Genomic DNA, 23,872 nt, shown 5'->3' on the forward strand with positions numbered 1-23,872 from the left:
CCCTTTGAAAGACATTTGCAAGCATCTTCCCTGACTCAGCATTCTGAACAAAACTGTACAAATTCTCTTCTGCTACAGGATATTCTTACCGCATTCGGAAGGCATTGGTGCAGCAGAAATGGAATAAGTAACTGAACGATCAGAGCCCAGAATGAAATACTGGAATCTTCTTGTTAATGAATTTCTTTCTGTGGAAAGGTCAGGAAGATCCTCTATGGTCATCTTCTAAAAAGCTACCTTTAACAATGAAAGAATTCCACTGAAAATAACACTTGACATTGTTATAATTCTGTACATTATTTATAGAATACAATGTCGTTTACATTAAAATGTACATTTGCAAATGTGCACTACGTTATTACCACCAAAGAGTCCTCCCCACTCCCAGGAACATAATACTCAATATTTCTTAATGTGTCAAAATATCCCACTTGAAAAAATTTTGAATTCCAATCTTGTATCATCTCAGAAGTCATTTCATCACTTTGAGTCACTAATTCGGCAATTAGGTTTGTGAATAAACAAAAGGAGACAGCAAAGGAGACTCGTGTATTCTTCTGTGCACTCACACATTACCATCCAATGTTTCGTGTTAAATTCATACATTGTGTTCTAGCAACTCTGATTAGGTCTTATGGGTGTAAAAACATTTCCAAGCATATGGAGAGCACCTGCTGGAATCTCAGGACAGGGAGAGGAAAAGGTCTCCACTTGAATGCTCAACGGAGCTTCTCATAACTTCAGTCTGCCGGCTCTATTACCCACGCACCAATCCTCTGCTATAATGCCCCTCTATCTCAAAATCAAAAGCTGAGGATGAATCAATCTCAATTGGGAACTTTTTAAATGACCTTTGAAGTTCTTTGAAGCACAATTAAGGGTCAGGGAGCTAAAAGAATGCTAGTAAAAAACAAACAAACCACATACAGATTCTCTGTTAAGAGAAGAAACATAAGAAATAAGGTCAGGAACAGCTCTGTAGTAGAGATTTACAACAGGGGTGGGCAAAAAAAAAAATTACCGGTATTTTTCAGGTTTGGATTTAATAGACCCAAATCTGAAAAAGGGCAATATTCCATATTGGCTTATTGGGTTTTTCCAAGGATTATTAAGCAGAACCCCAAAACATCCACCTGCCTTCTGGAAACAGAACCAGCCAAGTAAAGCTGGACCTAGCCAGGCCAAGCCCATAATTCGTCACTGGACTCAGACTGGCTGGATTCAGCTTTATACTTCTGGCTCATTCTCCAAAGTCAGGTGAAGTTTGGGAGAAGGGTGCACAGCTCAATGCTGGACCTGCCCAGGTTGAGCCTAGTGAATGCAGGGCTTGACTTGGCTGGGTCCACTGTTCAACTGCTGGCGGCAGGTAAGAGGGGGAGGGGTTGGAGGGGTGTTTTTTTAAGGCAGTGGGTGAAGCAGCTTGAAAATGTCCAAAAAAACCCCTCAAAATGTTTATAGATCCACCGCCTTGGCTCCCTTTTATTGCGACCTTTTTTTCTAAGAGAAAAAACCCTAGAGAATACCAACAAAGCATTTTGGAGGGGAGGGATAGTCTTATCAGAGTTACTGAATGCCCATCCCTAATTTGCGCTACCCATTAAATAACATGGAATAAAAATTTATGACATTCAATTTTTTCTGCTTAAAGCAGTCATAGAAATATTATATCAGTTTAAAATACTGATGAACAAAAACGTTATTTTAAAACAGTAGAGAGGTTAAACATTTTATTCTTTCTAAACAAGGAAATAATATTTAATCACTGAAATTATTTGATGTTATCGCTACCTATTATAGAAAAATCAGGCTATGGAAAGGAAGACTGTAAGGATCTTTCAGACAGAATTCAGTTGGCGTATTTATCTCCATTTACAGCCAGTACTGCTTCCAGTTGCATAAAACTCATTACTTCTTGATAAACACCTGGACATAACTCCATAATTTTCTGAAAATTATATGAGGTTAGGCTTGCACAGCATTTAGCTCTCTTAAATGAGGTTTTTTCCCTTCTCACCCATAGTTGATAAATACAGTTTTAGATGCTACTATTAACTGTTCATATACAGTCAAATACAGAACTTTAGGCATCATGCAATTATTGTGTGGTGTTCACAGTTCACCAAAACATTTCAGCAGTGAGGAAATCTCCCACAGTGTAGCATAACCTATGGAGCTGGATCCCTACGCATAAGCAACATTTAATAACAATATTCTGCATGACTGCTGTGTAATTTTGTCCAATAATCTTACTCCTTTCCATACCGCAGGTGCACAACTGGCATTAATGTCTCCTAGCATTTAATGATAGCTATGCCCATTTCGGATACTGTAGTGATACTGTGCACTGTGAGGTAAAGCTGAAACTCTTAAGCAAGGTAGAGATCCTGGAGGCTAAATAGAACAGTTCCCCAGGAAATATACACTGCTTTTCTGCATACAATCTTTCTCCTTGAGCTCAATAGAGGATAGTGGAGTTCATTGGTGGGATTCAGCAGGTTCACACCATTTTGGCAGAACCGGTTGTTAAAATGGTGCTTGTAAACAACCAGTTGTTAAATTATTTGAATCCCACCACCGGAACCGGTTGTTAAATTATTTGAATCCCACCACTGGTGGAGTTCATATATAACAAGAGTTAGCATGTGACAGTCTTCTGGATTTTTGCTAGTAAAGCTAACGTCATTGCTTTCTACTGATCCCAGTCATCAAGCTACCAACGAATGTATCTACTAGTACTATTCCATTAATAAAATGAGCCAGTCTTGAGCTGATTACTTTGGATGTATTCATATTCCAGTAGTCCTCTTAGATTTTATCAAGGCAAGCTCTATTTACACAAGTTATTTGGGCCAAGTCCCCACAGGAAAGACACAGAAAATCTTAACTACTTTCTTTAGAAAACTGTGTGTAGAATAATTAATCATATTTGTTAGTCTATACAGCCCAGCCCAGACTAGTCTGATTTCATCAGATCTCAGAAACTAAGCAGGGTCGACCCCGGCAAGTATTTGAATGGGAGACCTCCAAGGAATATTGGGGTCATGATGCAGAGGCAGGCAATGGCAAAGCACCTCCTATTGTCCAGGGTCCCAAAGAGATGTACCACAGAAAATCTCAAATACTTCAGCATATGCTCAGCCCACATCTCTGAAGGTTGACTGGAGGGCAGACTTTGCAGATTACTGACACTTTGCAGATTACTGACTTTGCAGATTACTGACCTTCCTAGTTTGCAAATAACTGTAGGACATAGTTCTCCTTGTTCATCTATTTATTTCTGTACATCTCAGATCAAGACAACAGTTGAATAGAAAGGGGCTTTGCAGCTTGCTTGTCAATCAGGCACACAGATAGGATGTGCTCTGGGATGCAACATCGTGTTGGCAATAGTTATCCTTATAAATCTCTAAAGAGACTGAGTCCTGCATACCTTAAGAGACTTGTCAGTTAGGATACCTTAGTAAAATTACTAATACATTTTTTAGGCACAGACAGAAAGTGTAAGAAATTTGGCCCTTTAATGGTATCCATGCACTTACGGGAGACGTGCCGAAGGGAGTCATTTGGAGTTTAATTGTGAAGGGTTCTGAAGGTTTTATTTCTCAGTGAGACAAAATAAATATTTGGAACTTGTTCACACTACTTTTTTCCTTTATGATGTACTGATTTAAGATATTTTTTGGCCTTTTGATTTGGGGCATCCTGCTAAAGTTATTGGTATTTTTAACTGTATCAAATTCATAATTACTATGAAAACTCGAACTTAAAATCTGATATTTACAATACAAACCAATACAAAATACAATACAGTTCAAAACCCATCACTGCAAATTCACTGTGCAGGATTTAGCCACAGGAAACATTACACATTGTTACAATCAGAAAGCTATTCAGTGGCCCAAGAGAAATTATAAAGGAAGTCACAATACTCCACCTTCATTCACAAATTACTCTCACAGTTATTACGTCTCATATACAACCATAAAATCTTGAATGCAAAATAAAACATTGACAGCCTGTTGACCAAGAAGTAAGAAAGTCATGCAGAAAACATTAGACAAAGTGAACTACAGCTAACCACAAATATATGAAGCTAGAACCAGTGCTCAAAGAACAAAAACAGAGTCAACAGGAGAAACAGAACCATGGAACATCAGATGTGGTTAACAAGCAAGTCACGTTAGGCCACTTTAAAATAAATGTTCCAGAGAACAGATTCCAGTCAGGATACATTGTGAATGGTTCTTGAATTGCTACACACAGAGAAAATACTAAATGAAATTATATCCTAGTTGTTTGCAACTACATCTTTGCATCTTTCACTGAATGTATAAGTAATTAAAATCAGTGGAGCGGTTGGAGAAATCCACAGGAAAATGTTGCTATACACATGCTGGAAGAGTACATGTCACTCTTCAAGAAAGAAAAGGATAGGCCACCAAGTTTCCACTTTCCTTGCCTTCTGATATAAGAGCGTATGGTACAGAACAGATGCACCCATTTATTTCTACTAGTAAGTTACATTTGCACAAGGTGGTGGATTTATTGTCAAGCAACTCTCAGCAGAAAGGGAATGACCCCATATATAAAAGGGGAAGGACAATTTTCTACATTGAAGCACAGGATGCCAGGACTTCACAACTTATGAACAGAAAGTTATCTAAGCATGAAATCAGATCTAATGATAAACTGAAAAATAAGTAAAAATATTACATGCTCACGTGGGGTGTGACTGGCAGAAGAGGGTGCACTTGTTAGGCTGGAGTTTGGCCTGCCTTGGCACATCTTTCAGGAAAGCCTGGGGGTCTCTCTTTCTGCTCAGAAATACATTTCTGACACATGAAATGTGCTTGTCTTTGATTAATTCAAATGACTACCCTCTTACAAGTCTGACATTTTGCAGACACAAAACAGATCTCTGAAAGATCTCAACAAGTAACAGACTCACTTATACCATTCACTGTGTGAACTTGAGTGATCTTCCCAGTCTATCAAAGGCAGAACTTATTTGGCCACCCTTCAGCCAAGTTGATTCCTACCCTTTGGTAATTGCAATTACCCTTTGGTAAAGTCAACATCTTATATCCTGCAAAGCCTTTGCGTAAGGAGCTGTCCATTGGAGAAGGCTTCACACTTTGCTTTGATACAATCCAATGTTTACTGAAAAAAGATAGTTGCCTGAATTCACTATCTTTAAACAGTTTTGTCTGTTGTGTATTATGGTGTGCAGCACAAGCATTATCAGCTGTTGGTCAATTTTTCTTGATTCAGCATGATACAGTTTCAAAAGTCAAGTGACGCTGTCAAATTTGATTTACTGTCAGAATGAAGCAGGATTTATATTTCACTGCTGCTTACAGTATGTAAACATGATGAGATGATTACTTACAAACTAGAAAGGTCTGCAAGCAAAGGCTAATTTATTTTCATTTGTTCAGAACTGATGTATTATTTACAATCAGAATTCTAATTTGGCATGGAAAATATTTGCAGTCTGTACCTGCACGAAAGTATAGGGAAAGCTTCATGTTCTACTAAATAATTTGTGATATTTTTTAAAAAAAGAACGAAAGCCAAAGTAAAAGATTACATTGTGCTGTGATTTTATAATGTTTCTGTATCTTGGTAATGTAGACAGAGACAATGTCAGCAGAAAGTTATTTGCCAATAGGAACACTGAAGCCAGTAGGTTGGCCACATGAGAAAACTACTTGGTTGGCCCTCTGGAATGGGAGATAAATTAGGAGATTAGTTTTATGAATCTCTGGCTGGCATTTATATCAGCATTTCAGCCATAGCCATGAAATGATAATACTGAAAACAATCCATTTCGCATTATTAAATAAACCTTAAACATTTATTTATTTATTAAAATACTCCTATCATGTCCTTCACGATGGCTCAAAGCTGCTTACAATAACATATAATATAAAAATCCAAATAACCCCTATCTCGTGGAGGCATCTGTACACACCTGCCAATTAAGACCTGCATCTCTCCTGCATCTCTCTTTCTCTCTTTTATTTTTTAGCTATGGCAACCCCATAGGGTTTTCAAGGCAAGAGACGTTCAGAGTTTTTTTGCCATTGCCTGCCTCCCATGTCCTGACTCTTTGTATTCCGTGGAGGCCTCCCATCCAAATACTAGACCGGGTAAAGACTGAAAGTGTGTGTAACTGGCTCAAGGTTACTCACCAAGCATCCACGGTACAAGTGGGGATTTGACCCTGCGTTTCCCAGGTCCTAGTCTGACACCTTAATAACTATACCATGATGGCATGTCACCTTCTCTCATCCCAACTGTGAAGTTCTGATGGTGTTTTAAAATGCACCACTTAAAAAAAAACTTTCCAGGTAAGTCCCACCACCTAGTGGAATTAAATCCTTTTTATACTGAGCCCTGCAAAAAGGTATACAGGGGGATGTTCAGGGGATGTCCGCCTTGTATCTAATCTGGAGGAACCAGGTTTGATTCCCAGCTCTGCCGCTTGAGCTGTGGAGGTTTATCTGGGGAATTCAGATTAGCCTGTGCACTCCCACACACGCCAGCTGGGTGACCTTGGGCTAGTCACAGCTTCTCAGAGCTCTCTCAGCCCCACCTACCTCACAGGGTGTTTGTTGTGAGAGGGGAAGGGCAAGGAGATTGTAAACCCCTTTGAGTCTCCTGCAGGAGAGAAAAGGGGGATATAAATCCAAACTCTTCTTCCTTTTCTTCTTGTTCAGGCCTTGACAAACACAGCAGCTTGCATTTAAAATAGATCTTTTTTTCAAATCAGAACACTGCAGCCAGTTAGGCCCTTTGTTCAGAAAGAACTCTATCTAGAAGCAAGTGTTTCAAACAGGCAAAGTCCTGAAGGTGAAACTTCACACAAATGCAGCAGTCTCTGCGACAAAAATCCATAGATGGAAATTGGCTTCCCTCAGGGGAAAAGGAACACACACACACCTGTCTTTTTGATATCAACCCCATTATGAACGCAAGAACTCTGCCCCCAACTTGTACTGCTCACAAGATATCTGTCAGCAACACTAAGGTCAACTCAAGTTCCAATGGGGACAGTCCAATGTGATGGTGCCTTTCATTCCCAGTCACTGCCTATCACTACCCTCTCGTTCAAAAATATATGACTCATGAAAGTCTCCTCAGCTTGGAGCTGGACCGACCCTCATCGAAACATCACTCCACCCTCATCCTCCAATATATCCCCCCCACCGAGAGCAAGTGCACCCTCTTCTGCCAGTCACACCCCACGGGAGCACATGTCAGTCCTGCCTTCTCATGCACCCATCACACCATATCGGACAGCATGCCCCTTTGCCCTTCGCTACCCATACTGCCCCCTTGCTTTGGGGCTGCGTACCCTCGAGCTCCCCTCACCAAGCAAAGACAAAGGCACAGCCTCCCCCGCCCCTTACCTGTCCTCGCCACCAACTGAGGTGCCCTCAGCCGAGGGCGAAGAGAGGCGCGCCCAGAGGATGCTCCCGCTCCTTCCCTCTCACCTCCCTTCGAAACGCAGGCCCCGCCCACAAGCTCGGAGCTGAAGAGAGTTTCTGCCTGCACCGACTCTCACCCTGGCCCCGCCTGTCAACGGTGATCCCCAAAAGCGGGGGCAGCATCCCGCACCTGCGCGACCGACCTTACCCCGCCCACTCTCCTCCACTCGCCCGCTCCGTTCTTTGGCAGCCAATCCAATACTGGCCCCGCCTCATTTTTACATACAGGGTCCGCCTCCTTTTGAATTCCTAAGGAACGTCACACGGAGTTACGCCCACACTCGATGAGTTCTCTCCCCCATCTTCAGTAATAAGGAGAGAGCATGCGCGCCTGCTGTAACGCTATACACTTAGTGGGCCCTTTGTGATCCTGGGGACTTGCTGCTTGGTGGGTGGGGGGATCGTAGGAGCGGAAGGTGGGGGCGTGGCTGAGGGTGTCTCAAAGTGATAGTGCTGCAGAGATGTGCATGTAGGAAGCGCGGGAGTTGCACATAAATAAATGTTCTAAAATGGGTAGCTATAACCAAGGTCGTGAATAACTTCTTTAAGAAAATGCGTGTGGGGTTTCCCTAACGTTTCAACTGGGCTTTTGCTAAATGGCGACGGGAAGCAATAAGGGTTTTGCTTTACGTAGCTTTGATCTGCGGGGTGAGTGAGTTCACTACAGTTTTTATACGTGCTGAGACATCGTAAGTTGACGAATAAAAAGGACTCCACCTCGTAGGGGTACTAATACTAGCCTAGGGTAAAAGTAGACTTCACATGACAGAACTGTGATTAGGATAATTACTACTTGTCATTTGTATGGCCTGCTTTAAAAGGGATTCTGGGAAGGCAAAATATTTTTTTGTGTAGTCTTGCACATGGCCAGCATCTTGCTTGAACTGAGCTGCCTAGAGCCCAGCCTGCCCCGCCCCCCTTCGCTGGCATGCAGGACTGATTGGGTTTAGGGTTTCCAACCTCTAGCTGTGGCTTGGAGATCTCCCAAAAGTACAACTGATCTCCAGTTTTCGGGGCTCAGTTCCCCTGCAGACAATTGCTGCTTTGGGGTATAAACTGTATGGCATTACACCCTATTGAGATCCCTCCTCAAACCTCACCCTTCCCAGGCTCCACCCAGTGGAGTTGGCATCTGTGTTTGGATTGGTAGTGGTAATTCACAAAGAAGGCCTAAGCCTCTCCATGCTGTAGTCCAAAATTCAATCTTACCAGTGTGAATTTTCATATGTCCAGCACCTTGTTTAAAGTGGTCTGGGCTGCTGCCCATGCAAAGCAACACTGTATGGTTATTTAGCTGTTGTCTGCATTGGTGAATTAACACAGTATATTCAGCTGCATACCACAAAGAGTTGCCCAGTTTGAGTAAAATGCTGGGATCATGGATACATAGATAAGTTATTTTGTCTGTCCAGCATCTTGTTTGAGGACTGGCCTGCTGTACATAGATAGAACAGAAAAGAGGTGAAAGAATGGAGTGTACCATTTCAGGTCAAAGATTTTCCCCTGCATTCATTCCCTGTAAATGGAAAACTAGTACAACACATATAGTCAGAGTAGCATTTTTTTCATCTTTGCCAGGCTAGGCAGCTGGTAGACTACCTCACTCTGATCTAACTATAGTAATCCATACAACAGTAACCTCCAGTCTAGACTACTGTAACTCACAGGGCTACCCTTGAAACTACTCTGGAAACTTCAGCTGGTTCAGAATGCAGGAGTGAGGGTCCTTACAGGGACCCTATGGAAAGTGCATATACAACCAGTGCTCTGCCAGCTGCACTGACTCAGATTCAAAGTTTTGGTACTGACCTTTAAAGAACAGCAGTGGCATAGTGGTTAAGAGCAGGTGTACTCTAATCTGGAGGAAGTGGGCTTGATTCCCCGCTCTTCCACCTGAGCTGTGGAGGTTTATCTGAGGAATTCAGATTAGCCTGTACACTCCAACACATGCCAGCTGGGTGACCTTGGGCTAGTCACAGTTCTTCTGAGCTCTCTCAGCCCCACCTACTTCACAGGGTGTTTGTTGTGAGGGGGGAAGGGAAAGGAGTTTGTAAGTCCCTTTGAGTCTCCTACAGGAGAGAAAGGGAGGATATAAATTCAATTATTCTTCTTAAGAGTCTGGGACCGTCATACGTGTGGGACCACCTCTCCTGATACATCAACCCCCAAACAGCATTATACTGAGATAGTAATAACCTTCTCTTGGTCCCTGGCCCAAGACGTATCTGGCTGCGGGGCCTTGGCCTAGCTCAGTGTTGCAGGTCCTGTTAGACTAAGATGTTCCACCCGACCTATGGTTGAGGCAGTGGTGATTTCATCCTAGCTGGCCACCCTCCCCTGCCCTCCTGCTATTCCTTCTCCATCAGTTATTTTTCTTGGTGTGTTTTAAAAAAAAATTCTGCCTTACTTTCCCTTTCTCTCCCTGCACCTTGATTGGTTACCCCTCTCACTGTTTCAATGGTTGAAGGCACCAATTTTAAAGCTAACAAGGGCCCCATCCGCACATGCAGAATAATGCACTTTCAATCCACTTTCACAATGGTTTGAAACTGGATTTTGCTATTCCTCACAGCAAAAAAAACCAGCTTCAAAGTGCATTGAAAGTGGATTGAAAGTGTATTATTTTGCATGTGCGGAAGGGGCCAAGGTTTTAGCTATAATTTATATATTATTTATTTTATTTATTTATTTATTTATTTATTTATTAAACTTTTATACCGCCCCATCCTCTAGGGATTATGTAGAATACTATATTAATTGATTGTATTCCTGGCTGTTAGTCTCCCTGAGCTTGACTATAGTCAGGAAAGGGCAGGTTAGAAATGGAACAAAATAAAATAAATATTTGTGGGCTACTGGGAAACAATTTGGTTGACTACTAAGGGAAACAAGATGCTGGACAAGGTGGCCCTTTTGGCTTACCTAAAAGGGTTCATCTTTTGTTCTTAAGTTTGAAGCATAAAGGCCAAACTTACCTGATACACTTGACTGTGAATTGTGTTTTGCTTCCCTTATGGTTGCATAGCAGCTTTGGTGAATGTACTCCAGTGCTATACATTCTGATTTGGATTGAGACTATGGCACCATAGGAGGAGGGGCTCTCACCTTTTCCCTGTACTATCTTCCTCTGCTCAAATGGCACTTGCAGCCCTGCAACATAGCAAATAACAGCTCTCCTGAGCCATTTCAGCTGAGGAAAATGGCTGGAGAGGGAAGGTTGGAGCTAATGCAGTGGTTCTCAACCTTCCTAATGCCGCGACCCTTTAATACAGTTCCTCATGCTGTGGTGACCCCCAACCTTAACATTTATCCATTTTACAGATGGAGAACACTGATGCAGAGAGTCTTAGGCGATCCCTGTGAAAGGGTCTTTCGACCCCCAAAGGGGTCCCAACCCACAGGTTGAGAACCACTGAGCTAATCAGTCCTGGTACCACAAATCCAAATCAGTCCCCTGTAATGCCTGCATAACTAAATTCTCCACAGATGATGTGTTGCCATGGAGTCAGAGGAACCCCAGCCAGACTCACAGTCAACTATATTGTGTAGTTTGCCCCTAATCTTTGTGCTTTCCCAGAATGCTCAATAGTGCTTGCATCCTGATAAGCATGCATAGACTTGCAACCTTTATCAATTAATTGGGAATATTGATCGATTATTTCTATCATGTAATTACATTATTTCATCATGTAAGCTAACAGCACACATGTTACAAGGATTTAGTTATTCTTAGTTAATGACTTAGAAGTAAAAGCGACCGGAAGGAGGAATCTGTGTATAGCATTCAGTTGAGCCTATTTAATTGATACAAGTGCAAATATAAATCAAATTTTGAAAGTAACTTAATGCAGAATAACTAGATACAAAAGAGACAAACTAAAAGAGAAAATTGTGTTAAACTCAGCCTGCCCTGCTGCACTGTAATGCAAAAATGTAAATATGTGAATTTTGTGTATCAGGGAAATGTAACCTATTGGTGAGTTCCTTAAAATTTCAAAATACTTCAGCACAGTATGCCAGACCTGAAACCTTATGGGAAATACTTATGTAGTCATTTGTTTTCCTTCTCACAAGAGCAGATGCCACTTTTAAGTATGAACTTAATGTAGTGTATTACATAAGTGTTTTAGAGAAGATAATAAACATGCTTCTGAACTATAGCATTTCAGAGTGCAGTTAGGAACACACGATACAGAATGTTCACCCATGGAGAAGAAATTCTGCCCATAGAAAGTGAGTTGCTTGACAACTTGACATGCAGTTTCAAGGCAATTTTTTGCCAGATAATGAAGTATTCTGTGACCCCACCCCCCACCCCACCCCACCCCATGCAAATGAAAGCAGCATAGCCCAGTTACAGGTTTACTGTCTTTCCTGCTGCCATCATCCCAGAATTATTTTTTTAATGTTGGAGGAAAGACAAGATCAGGCTGGTAAGTTGCATAGCAAGTTACAGCTGTCTGAATTTTTGGGATTGCCAAGTTTGTAAGACAAACAAGGGTTGGGCCTTCTTCACGTGATGAAATTAACTGGAAATTCTGGACTTGCTTCTCAGGATAGATTAGCCTTGTCACACAGTTAGTACTTTATTTATTGAAATTGTTTTAAGGATGAGCTAGTTCTTTGTGGTTCCAGGTTCAAGAGCATTTTGTGGTTCAAGAGCATTTATGTATTTATTTATACAGGAAAAAAATAATGCTGCCTCCTCAATTATTTGCTCAGGGCAGCTTATAATTAAGACAATAAACACAAAGCCACTCTTTTTTTAAAAAAGTCATAGACATTGAAACAGCTGGGCAATATGAATACTGCCATCCTAGTATACAGTTGAGAATGCTATGTTGTGCTTTTATCACATTCAAGATGCCTTTACTTGAAATTACATGCACTGCTATCTTCAGTGCAGTACACTTGTTAAACTTCTATCCGATCATATGCCAATATCATGCTATTAGGATTACCAACCTACAGGTGAGGCCTGGAGTTCCCCTGGAATTACAACTGATTTTCAGGCTGCAGAGTTCAGTTTCCCTGGGCAAACAGCAGTTTCAGAGGGTGGACCCTTGGCACTACATCCCTACCGAGCTCCCCACTCTGGCAACATCCCTAAATATCTAGGAATTTCTTGAACTGGAGTTGGCAACCCTAAATACTATCAGTTGCTAATGACATTTTCTGGAACTGAAGATTCCAATCTTGGTGCAGTGCAACTAGGCCTACTTTTCCAATCCAGCCCCTGTCTCACCAAATTCAGTATGGCTTCCAGTTCCTCAGATGAAGCTAAGTTACAGTCACAACCCAGGAACTCAAGTCAAAGAGAGGATGGGGAGACTATTTTCCAGACTAGTATTCAGAGGAAGCCAGTGAGAAGATAGCACCACTTGCTTAGCTCTGCACTGAGTTCCATTTCTTAGTTCCATGACAATATGATAGAATGTCAGGAACTTGTATTTGTACAAGTTGGGGGTGGGGGGGCGGGGGGGGCTTGAAGAATAGGCTTTAAAAGTCAAAGAAACATACTAAGCAGAAGGCTGGTTGCATGACTTTCTGATTCTCCTTCCCTTGTTCATTTATGTTTTAAATAGTGTTAGGAAGCAGGTCTGGCTTCAGTTTATTTAAATGAAAAATGGCATCTGTTGAAAAATTTTCACATTGCATTCAGATTTCTCTTCTGGCCCTATTACTAAGTGCTAAAATGTCACATAAACATGACTCTCTTTAACTTAAAAAGCAGCACATTTTACTTCATTTTCTTTGTTGTTACAGCGTCCGGTTTAAGACATGATGAATCATAATTGGCGCCTTCAGGCACTGAGTAGCAGAAAAAAAAACGCTGAATGCTTTGATCCTCAAAAATCTATATTAATAGTGATTCTCTCATTTATTTTTAAGTGACACACTCCCCTGTATCTGACCTTGTAGCTTATTATCACTTCTACCCTCTGAAAACCCAGTGGAAATATGATGCTAAATTAGCTAATTAGATAGCCTGAATCAGTTTTTAAAGCTATTTGTGAATACTAAGAAACTGTTTCACAGGGAAGAATTTCAGAATACCTTATTCAAGTCTGTCTGGTTAATGACTAGTATTGTGGACCATTACTGATCTTCAGTAAGACCAAGGAGTTGGAGCTGAGAGACTATGGGGAAGAATGAGTGAACAGTAAGTGACATGATACCTGCTGCCCTGGTGGAGAGACTTTTCTTTGTCCAACTGTATGAATGGTCCATCTGCAACTTTGAGGGAAAGAAAAGGTGTGCTCTCCCCCACTTTGCCATAGATGTAACTGCTACTTAAAATGAAAAGTGTTGGTGTTTCAATAGCAATCTCCCTGTGAATCTAGACTTTAAAAGGAAAATTCAGACATATCTACTTGATTTTTTAAAAACCTGAACTAGCACATATAACATGGTCTGGAAAACTAGTAAAGACTGACTCATAGAACCATAGAGCTAAAAGAGACCACAAGGGTCGGCAAGTCCAACCCCCTGCCATTCAGGAACACTCAATCAAATCATCCCTGACAGATGGCCATCCAGCCTTTGTTTAAAAACCTCCAAAGAAGGAGACTCCACCACACTCCAAGGCAGTGTCAAACTGCCCTTACCATCAGGAAGTTCTTCCTGATGTTTAAATGGAATCTCTTTTCCTGTACTTTGAATCCATTACTTCTTGTCCTAGTCTCTTGTTCTAGTCTGGAGCAGCAGAAAACAAGCTTGCTACATCTTCAACAAAACATCCTTTCAAATATTAAAAAATTTAAACATGACTTCATAAGGAAGAGGTCACCTTCCTCAAGCTCTGATAGGTGCTTCAACACAGCCATTGGTTGACCATATTCTAACACTTATATAAAAATTGAAGAAACATCCACAATAGTTTAGGAATGTTAATATTATTTTTCTATAAGGCATTGAGTTGCCAATCTCTAGTGGAGAGATCTCCCAGAATTACAATTCATCTCCAGACTACAGAGATCAGTTTCTCCCGAGAAAATGGTGGCTACAGAGGGTAGATTTTATGACATTACACCCCACTGAGACTCCTCCCCACACTCCACCCCCAATTCGCCAGGAATTTCCCAACCATGAGCTGGCCACCCTAATAAAGCCTGGATTCGGTCACTTTAGGTCATACCCACTGTACTATTAGGGAGCCTTTTCTTATTTTTAGTATGATCTTTGGAACTTAATAGATTACATCTCTCCCTCCTTCCCTCCTTAACCTTAGGTGAAAAACTGCTGAGGACACAACATTGATAGAATAAAATGAATTAAAACAAATGGTAAGAATCATGAAGAATTCAGGATATTCAATCACTTCTCTCAACCACCAAACCCAGTACTAGAAAAACATAAATCAAAAGGAAACATTCAAAAGATACAACAGGAAAACTAACCCTTCCTAATCTTATCACTAGTATCTTTATTTACAAATCCCTCTCTATGCAGCCTACCTTTCCTATGATGATGTCCTGTTCCAAAACTGTTCCTGTTCAATTCTCTCCTCAGCCTCTCTAATACATCCTCTTTTCTACTATATCATTTTGTCTGATCAGAACAGACATCTCTCTTTCTCTCACCCAGACACATACAGTCACACTTTCTCCCTTCTCAGCCAACCTCCTTGTGGAAATAGAGCAGTTTTGATTCTGATTTCTGGAATAGACAGATACATACACTGCTGTGACCAGGAAACATCACCTTGGGACACAGGAGTTTTTCACCACCACCACCTCCTCCTCCTCTTCTTCCCCTCCCCTCTCTCCCCCTCTGAGGATTTGATCTGTTATGAAACAGCAAATCTGCTGCTTTTTTGCCTCCACCTGTTTGCATATTTGTAAATAAAGCAAATACTGAATGTCTCCAGTGCTCTCTTTTCCAAGTGGAGACCAGGTAATTACAGCCCCTGAAACTCCTGACCACCTGTAGAAGTAGGGAGCAGCAAACAATATTATTTTGATTGGGATACTGTGGGTGGAGGGTGAAGTGACTATATGAATTTATACATCTGCACAACATGAGTGAGGTGGGTGGTTCCCTGCTAATGCTTCTCTGAATCCACTCACCCACCACGCCTCAAAAGCAAAGTGTTGTGCTTTGCATAGAGTGTTGATTTATGGGAACTCTGGGTTTTATTTTAATCTACCCACAAAGCTTGCTGGGTGGTCCTGGGCAATTCACTATCTTTGTTTCTAACATATGATATATCACAAGGTTTCTGTAAGGATAAATGGGCTTTCAACTGTCAAATACTCTGCTAAAAATACTATATGGTAAGTTATTAAAATATTATCCCTGTGTACATTTTTACTGAAATTTCTACTGGCTTATTTGGAGGCACATTACCACACTTGTTTGTGCTGGATGTAAACTAGTTTGGAACTCATCCAAGATCACCTAAAGAACATTTGCATTAGACTACTCGGTCACATCTGCTTACGTTCGACTATCCCTTTGACTACTGAATATACTGAATGTAGTTGTGGTCTGATTCTGAGAAATGTACCTCCAGTGACTAATTCATAGGCCACCCAAGAGCTGTTTCAGGTCACTGCCACATGTAAGCATTGCATGCAGGATATAAAACACAATAGGAATACATAGTTTTATTTTCCTTTGCATAATTCTGAATCTGAGAGTGCCCAGCATTTGTCACAAAATGAAAACCAAAGTCTAGAAACATGTTCACATGTGAAAGTGACTGCAACAGAAGCCCGATGACTACATCAACTGGGGGAAAAATAAAAATCCATCTCAGCCGCAGCCCAGATCGGAACTTAAAAAGTTCATCTCAACTTTGCAACAAACACTTGAAGTGCAACCCTGGGGAGAGCGGGACAAATGTGCTGACCTTTATGCTGGCACATCTCTGAGTTATATTGGCGTAAGGGCCTGTTATGCCAGCACAGGCCTCAGCATTGCATCTCTGCTCTTGGGTGCTGAGGCAGCCCCTCAGCAGCTGACCATCATCACAACTATGGTGTAGACTGTGGCTTTGGTGATTCAGGGGGCAGAGTTGGAGTTAGCCGTCTCCCTAAGCCTTTTCAGTATGGAAATATCCTTGTCAGAGGCACAAAATTATGCTAACAAAAAACACAGCATATTGTCGTAGGCTTTCACGGCCGGAATCACTGGGGTGCTGTGTCGTTTCCGGGCTGTATGGCCGTATTCTAGCAGCATTCTCTCCAGACGTTTCGGCTGCATCTGTGGCTGGCATCTTCCTCTGACATTGAAAAGGTAGAAATGATGGTGGTTTTGTATACTTCTGGCTCCTCCTGGGGGACAATGAGGCTAATATGAATGCAGTCCACAGCACCCATTAAATTCAGGAAGCCTGCAAGTGCCATGAATCCTGTCCAGATGGGTGATTACTCCACCTCTTCTGTGGGGAAACACATGTTCCTGTAGGTGTTCAGCATGGCATCTAAGAAGCAGTGCAGGCAGCAGTTCACCAAGGACTGGGACACCTCCAAGACCTTGGCCAAGACCCCTTGGAAGGATCCAATGGCCAGGAATCTGAGGGAGACCATGACCTTCTGTAGGACATGGATGGCATGGGGAGTGGGAGCTCGGCCTGGAGAGCTGGCCTGAACCACTCACACAGGGCTTGGATGGCTGCCATATCCAGGTAGAGGCAAGCCAGGTAGGTACTGTCTGACATTTTCAGTGTCCTGATCTATATGGCCCAAGGGCACCCTCAGTCAGGCGCGTAGCTGCAGTGGGGAAGATCTGGGGTGACTTGTCCCAAGCACCGCCATTGCAGTCATGTGGGGAGGCAGGACCAGGGGCATGCCGGGGCATTTCAGGGGTGGAGTATGTCAAGGCAGGGAGGGTGTGCGTAGGCAGTTCATGACCTGGGTGCAATTTCCCCTCCCTTCATCACTGACCTCAGCAGCACAGGCAAGCTGCTAGGAGGCATGGCCACCAGTGAGCACAACACAGGTGGCCCTTACGATTGCACTGTTACTTTCTCAAAGCCCAGTAGTTTCCAAATATTTTTTTAAAATTAATTATTTTTTGTTCAAATTTTCCTGTTCATATGCTTATTTCACTTTCACCTATGGATAAATTTCATGATTCAAAAGCCTTCTTATGAATGCCTCATAGGGACGAAGACCCCTTCTATTCCTTATTGACACCAGAAGCCCGTCACTCCAAGGATCAAATATGCAACCAAGCTGGGAAATGCTTGATCAGGATGGCCACACAGCTTAACCTGTTCTGGCTAAATGGGCTCATTCAGTTTCCAAACTCCGGAGAATACACCTTCGCTTCATCAAGGGGATCCAGCGTAATAGACTACATTTTGATCTCACCCCTCACAGCAAGCTGCATCGATTCATTTGTTGTAGAGACAATTACTTGCTGAGCGATCATCTACCCCTTCTCCTTACCCTGGATCTGGATAGAAGCAACACATCCTCACTTGAACAAATCTACCCACAATACATTAGACTGAAGTGGAGTGCAAGGATGGAGGGCGTGCCTAGATATATTCTTGGCTCTCAAGAAGCTTTTGACTTTGAAAGATAAGATGCAATTGAGAACTCAGTCCTGAGGAGGCGATCACCTGGGTTTGAATCTCTTGTACAATCTATTTTCCTCGCCAATACTCGCATTAGACTGGCAAAAGAACGCATGAGAAAATCCAGTGCCAGGCCAGGCCCAAAAGCTGGGTCTAATAAAGAGTGCATAATAATAAACAAGCAGATCCTCGGGGCTCTCTACAAGGACTATCAGCTACACACATAATTCTACCTCCTCCCTCATAAAAATTGAGAATTCAAACAACAACTCCAATTTACTTATGGGCCAAAAACATAAATCCCGCGATCATAGCCGACTGGGAACTGCTAAGCTAGTAGGCATCCCAAAACAAAATGATGCAAGGAAATTCTTGGTCAATAGTAAACAGGACAAACTACCCCCAGGACCATCCAGGGTAGATATCACCTCCTAGAGAGATGGGGCCAGTACTTTCTCGAAAAGTGTTTAATGCCAAACAAATCCCACCCAAGCAAATGGTGATAGCGAAAGCTCCAGTGGGATCTCAACGCTGGGATCCTCGGGTGATTCTACTAAGAGATCATCCCCTTGATACAAAAAAAAAAACCTGAAGTCAAATAAGGCTCCTGCAGGCAGCTGCATGCCAAATCATCCCCCTAAATTCTTGAAAGCAAACCCTCTATGGTAGGGCAAATTTTACTAGCCAATCTTTTACAAGGATCAATGAAAAGGGAATAATGCCAAGTTGCATGGGACTTCCTCCGCAAGGTCCCTAATATTCAAAAAAGTGAGACTTCAAAGTGAAACAGCAAATCTATTCCACTCCATTAGCTCAGAGCTTTCTATCATTGGGAAGATTGTATGCCAAACTTCTCCAAATCAGATCTAGAGACATGTGGGTAAAGCAAAATCAATATTATTGGTCCCAACAAGCAGGGTAAAAAATTCTAGGCAAACTGGTGCCTGGGACAAATCCTGAGTTTACGCCCCACCCCGGCCCAGCTGCATGGGCGGCCACCCTCCCCCACCATGACCAAACAATGATTTTTTGTACCCAGCTCACAAAACACCTCCCACTTCAAAACATACATGGCTCTCTCCCCACCCAACTCTTCTAATTTCCTAATCACAACAACCCTAAGTGAGGTGGCTTGCCAGCCCCGAGAAAATACCTGCCTCAGTGCAAGTGGGTATTAAGCATGTAAATCTCTCACAACCACCCCAGCAAAAAAAAACATTTTACCAAAACAAATGTCACCAGCATCATCTCCTCACAAAACACCTCCTGGTGGATCTAACTTCAAACAGCATCACTTTCAATGAGGTTTAAAACTAGGAGCCTATATTCCTTCTTTAAATCTGGCTCAAAGGGAGAATCTGGGTCCCCTGTTAAAATTGGGGAATTGAAAGTGATGCTGTTTGGGTGGATTCTCCACCTGAAACAGCATCACTTTTGAGGGTTGAGATTCAGATGAAAACAACAGCAGATTCGGCTGGAATCTGGGCAAATTTAAGTACCCCACAAAATTGTCCTATTATGTCCCGCCCAAATATGAAACAAATGCAAATGCAAGGTATTTGGTTTTGGGGTTTCTGCGTTTTCAGGGAGCAGATTTTTAGCTAGCACTATATCATCCAGACTGTTCTGATGATACCACCTGCTTCTGAGGATGTTTGTTTCAGCAGCAAAGTTAAGGATGCCCAATGGAATGCCTCCCTCATCCCCATTGTGCTTCAATGGAGCACCTTGAGATGAAGCACTCCATTTGAGGCTGAAACTGTGGTCCCTCAGAACATAACTTCACCAAACTTGTGGTATCATAAGAATATAACAGATGATACCCTGAAATTTTGGTGTCACTAGCTTTGTAAATATTGATCCCTTCCATTCTGATGAAATTAAGATGATGTGATCTAGAAGCAATGTGGTTTCCTTTGAGGCAGGCTGCACATTTTGAAGATAGAGGTGCCAGACTTTCAAGGGTGGCTCCAAGAGGCCTTGGAGTAATAGCATCCAAGCTTGGTGAGCTTTGGGTTTCTGGAGTGGAGGGGGGATGAGAGATCTGAGCAAACCCAGCCCACAGGCTTCTCATGCAGGAGTGGGGGAAACAACAGCCTCAGGGTCCAGCAAACTGGAAACCCCCCAGAAGCAAAGGTCTCTAAACCTGGATGCTGTTACCAGGAGTAGTCTGCTGAGCCACCTGAAAGTCTGGTGCCTCTGTATCTGCCAAAAAAATGTGCAGCCTGCCTACACACTCAGAAATTCCCCATTGGCTACAATGGAGCAAAGTCACTGCAAAACAAAGAATCTTGGGCAAATTTATTTGGGTGCCTGGAAGGGTGAGTGAAGCAGGACACTCAAAAAAAAATTTCAGGGTATCATCTGTTAACTATTATTATGATTCCACCTAAGTTTGGTGAAGTTATGTTCTAGGGGGATCCAAAGTTATGGTCCCTCAAACTGGTAGTCCCCTATCTCAGCTTAGCTCCCATTGAAAAAAACAACAATGGGGATGGGGCACCCCTTGGGCTCCATAACTTTGCTGCCCCTGAACCAAACATCACCAAATTTGGGTGGTATCATCAGGACAGTCTCTGGATGGAAAATTCTGGAAATTTTGGTGCCACTAGCCTTAAAATGCGCCCTCTGCAGACCAAACGTGAAAAAAAACACTTAAAACATTTAAAACACACAAACGAAATCTCTTGAAATGTTGGCTTCCATCAAAGGACTAAATGAGGGGCTCGGGACATAGGGTACCCCCTGTCCCTAGGCAGGAACGCCACTGCGAACAAGTGGGTTTCTCCAAGGGGAAATCAACACTAGACCAAGTTCATGTCCTGGCATCCACTTAGCTAACAAATAATTCCAAAACAGCTCTACTAAATTAAGTGTGGCCTTTTGGATCTTATGGGGGCATTTGAACTCTGTGGAACAGAGAAAAGCTCTGGGGAAAACTTGCTGCCCCTCAATATCGATTCAAGACTTCTTTTCTGATGTCAAAACAACCTGAACACCCAAAACTCATGCCAGGTAAAAGACCAAAGGGGATTTTTTGTCGAACCCAGTCCAGGTAAAAGTAAGGGAGCCAAACAAGGCTGTGTACTAGCCCCCTTATTATTTTAACATCTTCTTTACATGACCTCCCTATAGCCCTGGCCCGGGTGGATGGGCACAGCCCTAAGATAGGCCCAAAGCATGTCCCTCTCTTGCTATTTGTGGATGATGCAGCCCTACTATCCCTTTCTCGTGTGGGTTTAACAAGACTCCTGCATGGATTCAATGACTTTTGTGGGATAAATGATCTGCAGGTGAAGTACGACAAAACTAAGATTCTTGGTTTTGGAAAAAGCAGTAAAAAACAAGTCTGGAAGATAAAGGGCCACTACATTGAGCAAGTTAAAAATTTCAAATATCTAGGACTCTGGTTTAGCAATAACTTGTCGTGGTCCATTCATCAAAAATATATATTGGCTCAGGCCCAGTCAAACGCAAATGCCACTAGGAGGTTTTATCATTCTAGGGGCAACCAATATATTCCCCCAGCTCTGCAAGTTTTCAAAGCAAGGGCGAGAGCACAACTGCTTTATGGAGCGCCCATTTGGCTAACACCCAGCAACAGTGCCATTAGATCATTCCATTCTAAATTTCTGCATAAATTATTTGGCATGCCAAACTGCGTCCCATATGCAGTCCTATGTCTAGAATCTGGCCAATACTCTATAGAGGCCACTATCTGGTTAAACATCATAAAATTTTGGCTGCATATTCACTATCAAAGCTCTGACAACTCACTGACGCAACTCACCTTGAGAGAACTCCATCAGTCTAAATGGTGCACAACAGTTATAACAAAGATTGCGGAATTGGGCTATGATAGTGACTCTCTGAACATGCTAACCAGTACTGAGACATTTGCCCTCATCAAAGAGCGGCTACTAGCAATGGATTATCAACAACTGCAGAGCTTGGCCAACAAATCCTGCTCGCCAATGAACGTGGCAATTCCATTTGTGCAGGGAAACCCAGCCTACTATATCGCAGCACTTACCAGCCCTATATATAGGAGAGCCTACATGCTGGCTAGGTTTAATATTATGCCATCCCCGCTCCATAGAGGAAGACTCAAGGGTCTACCAAACGATAAGAGGCTTTGCCCCTGCAGCCCAGGGCAGTTGGATTCCATTGCGCACATTCTCCTCCACTGCCCACTTTACCAGAATCCAAGATCCAGCTTATTAGTACAAATCATTGACTCTATGAAAACCCTGACAGAGCTTGATAAAGTAAATATGCTCTTAAACTGCAATGACCTTGACTGTTGTCTCACAGTGGCAAAGTTTCTGGCTGAGGTTTGCAAGCTGAACTTATGATCCAGTGTGAAGTTTTATCTAGTAATTTTAACTGTATTTATATTGTATGTTCTGTATGCCAATAAAGGCTTATTGATTGAATTGAATGCCTCATAGTGCCACCCTACCCAACATGGCATCCAGATGGAGAATTTTCAATCTAATTATCTGCGTGAAAACTTTCTCAAAATTATAAGGCCATAACATGAAATGTGTGGTAAATTGCCCTAAGTTCAACTGATTGTGAATAGCATGGAACTGGGACAGAATGTTGTTCAGTACACAAGTTATAATGCACAGTTAGTGATAATACATCTACTGACATTATTAGATATAAAATAATAATATGAAATAATTAAAAAGTCTGTTTATAGAAAAGGAAAATGATGAGCCAGTTCAGTGCCCAAAGTTGTAATATTTGTGACTTTATTTATTAATTAGAATAATATATATCTATTCTAGATGCAGGTGACTGCTCAGTGGTGGTAAAAAGGGCCATCGGGTCGAAGTTGACAGGGCAACTTGCAGCGTTTTCAAGGCTACCCAGTGCAGCCGAAGAAATCCTCTACATTTCTTCGCCATGACTCATTGAGTAGTAATACGAACTGTTTCATAGCATTAAAATTGTTCCTCTGAAAGCAAATTGTGTCATCACAACCAATGTATTAACAGCATCACAGAACACAATAGCAGAGATCAGAGAAAAGCTGGCCAACTCTTCACCTCTCCTTTCCCCAGGGGTTTAGAGCCTGAGAATGTTCTGCACCACCCATATGCTGCTGGCCAGTGCTCATTTTCTGCAAGTGAGATTGTTATCCAATGTTCTTTTCACGAGGCCCCGCACATGCAGAATAATGCGTTTTCAATCCAGTTTCACAATGGTTTGCAAGTGGATTTTGCTATTCTGCACAGCTTCAAAGAGCATTGAAAGCGGATTGAAAGCGCATTATTCTGCATGTGCGGAAGGGGCCTGCTCAGACAGTGAGGCAAAGAGAACAAATATAGCCATCCACACCATTAGTAGTGCTAAACAGAGTGGTACAACTCCAAGGGGAGTGTGGGTTTGTGAGTAAAGCTATAAAATCAGCAACACTGACTCTTTAAAAAAAAAATCAGTGGGGAGATCTGATATGTAAAGATGTTTCATTTATACAATTGTATTAACAGTTTTGACTACCGAGCTGCATGTATGGGAAATGTCAAAGAAAGTACTGTTTTGAAGGCGCAGATCAGAAAACCCTTGGCTGGGTGACCTAATAGGCTTTTCCATCTCTCATGGTTTTTAACTCTGTCTTGTGCTTTCTTCCTGATCTGTATTATTCTTCCCAAGGTCATCCATTGTCTTTGTAGGTGTCCACGTAACAGGTATTTTGCCCCAAATTGTATTAATTCAAAGAACTGACTAATGTACAAATGCCTCTGCCTGTGGCTTTCAAAGATCTAAGCACAGTGCAGAAATGATGAATGGTAGGGGAAAGTATTTCAATGCTTACAAAAGTATTTCATCTCAAAAAGCA

General features: G+C 42.2%; 1 protein-coding gene across 6 annotated transcripts in view; it reads right to left on the minus strand.

Annotated features, from left to right (window-relative positions):
* CLIP4 (CAP-Gly domain containing linker protein family member 4) overlaps positions 1 to 23,872 on the minus strand; it is a 79,141-nt gene that overhangs the window by 40,204 nt on the left and 15,065 nt on the right. For 2 of the 6 annotated variants that reach the window (XM_048511948.1, XM_048511645.1), the window contains exons 1-2: positions 7,416 to 7,593; positions 90 to 237 (exon numbers count right to left, since the gene is read on the minus strand). In XM_048511948.1, coding sequence (XP_048367905.1) covers positions 90 to 222 — 133 coding nt within the window. In that variant the 5' untranslated portion in view covers positions 223 to 237; positions 7,416 to 7,593. Of the gene's footprint in view, positions 1 to 89; positions 238 to 7,415; positions 7,615 to 23,872 lie in introns of those variants that run through there. The other 4 variants (XM_048511892.1, XM_048511817.1, XM_048511728.1 and 1 more) reach the window with 3 other exon arrangements.

This window comes from Sphaerodactylus townsendi, linkage group LG01 (assembly GCF_021028975.2).
Source record: "Sphaerodactylus townsendi isolate TG3544 linkage group LG01, MPM_Stown_v2.3, whole genome shotgun sequence".
In the NCBI taxonomy this organism is placed as follows: Eukaryota; Metazoa; Chordata; class Lepidosauria; order Squamata; family Sphaerodactylidae; genus Sphaerodactylus; species Sphaerodactylus townsendi.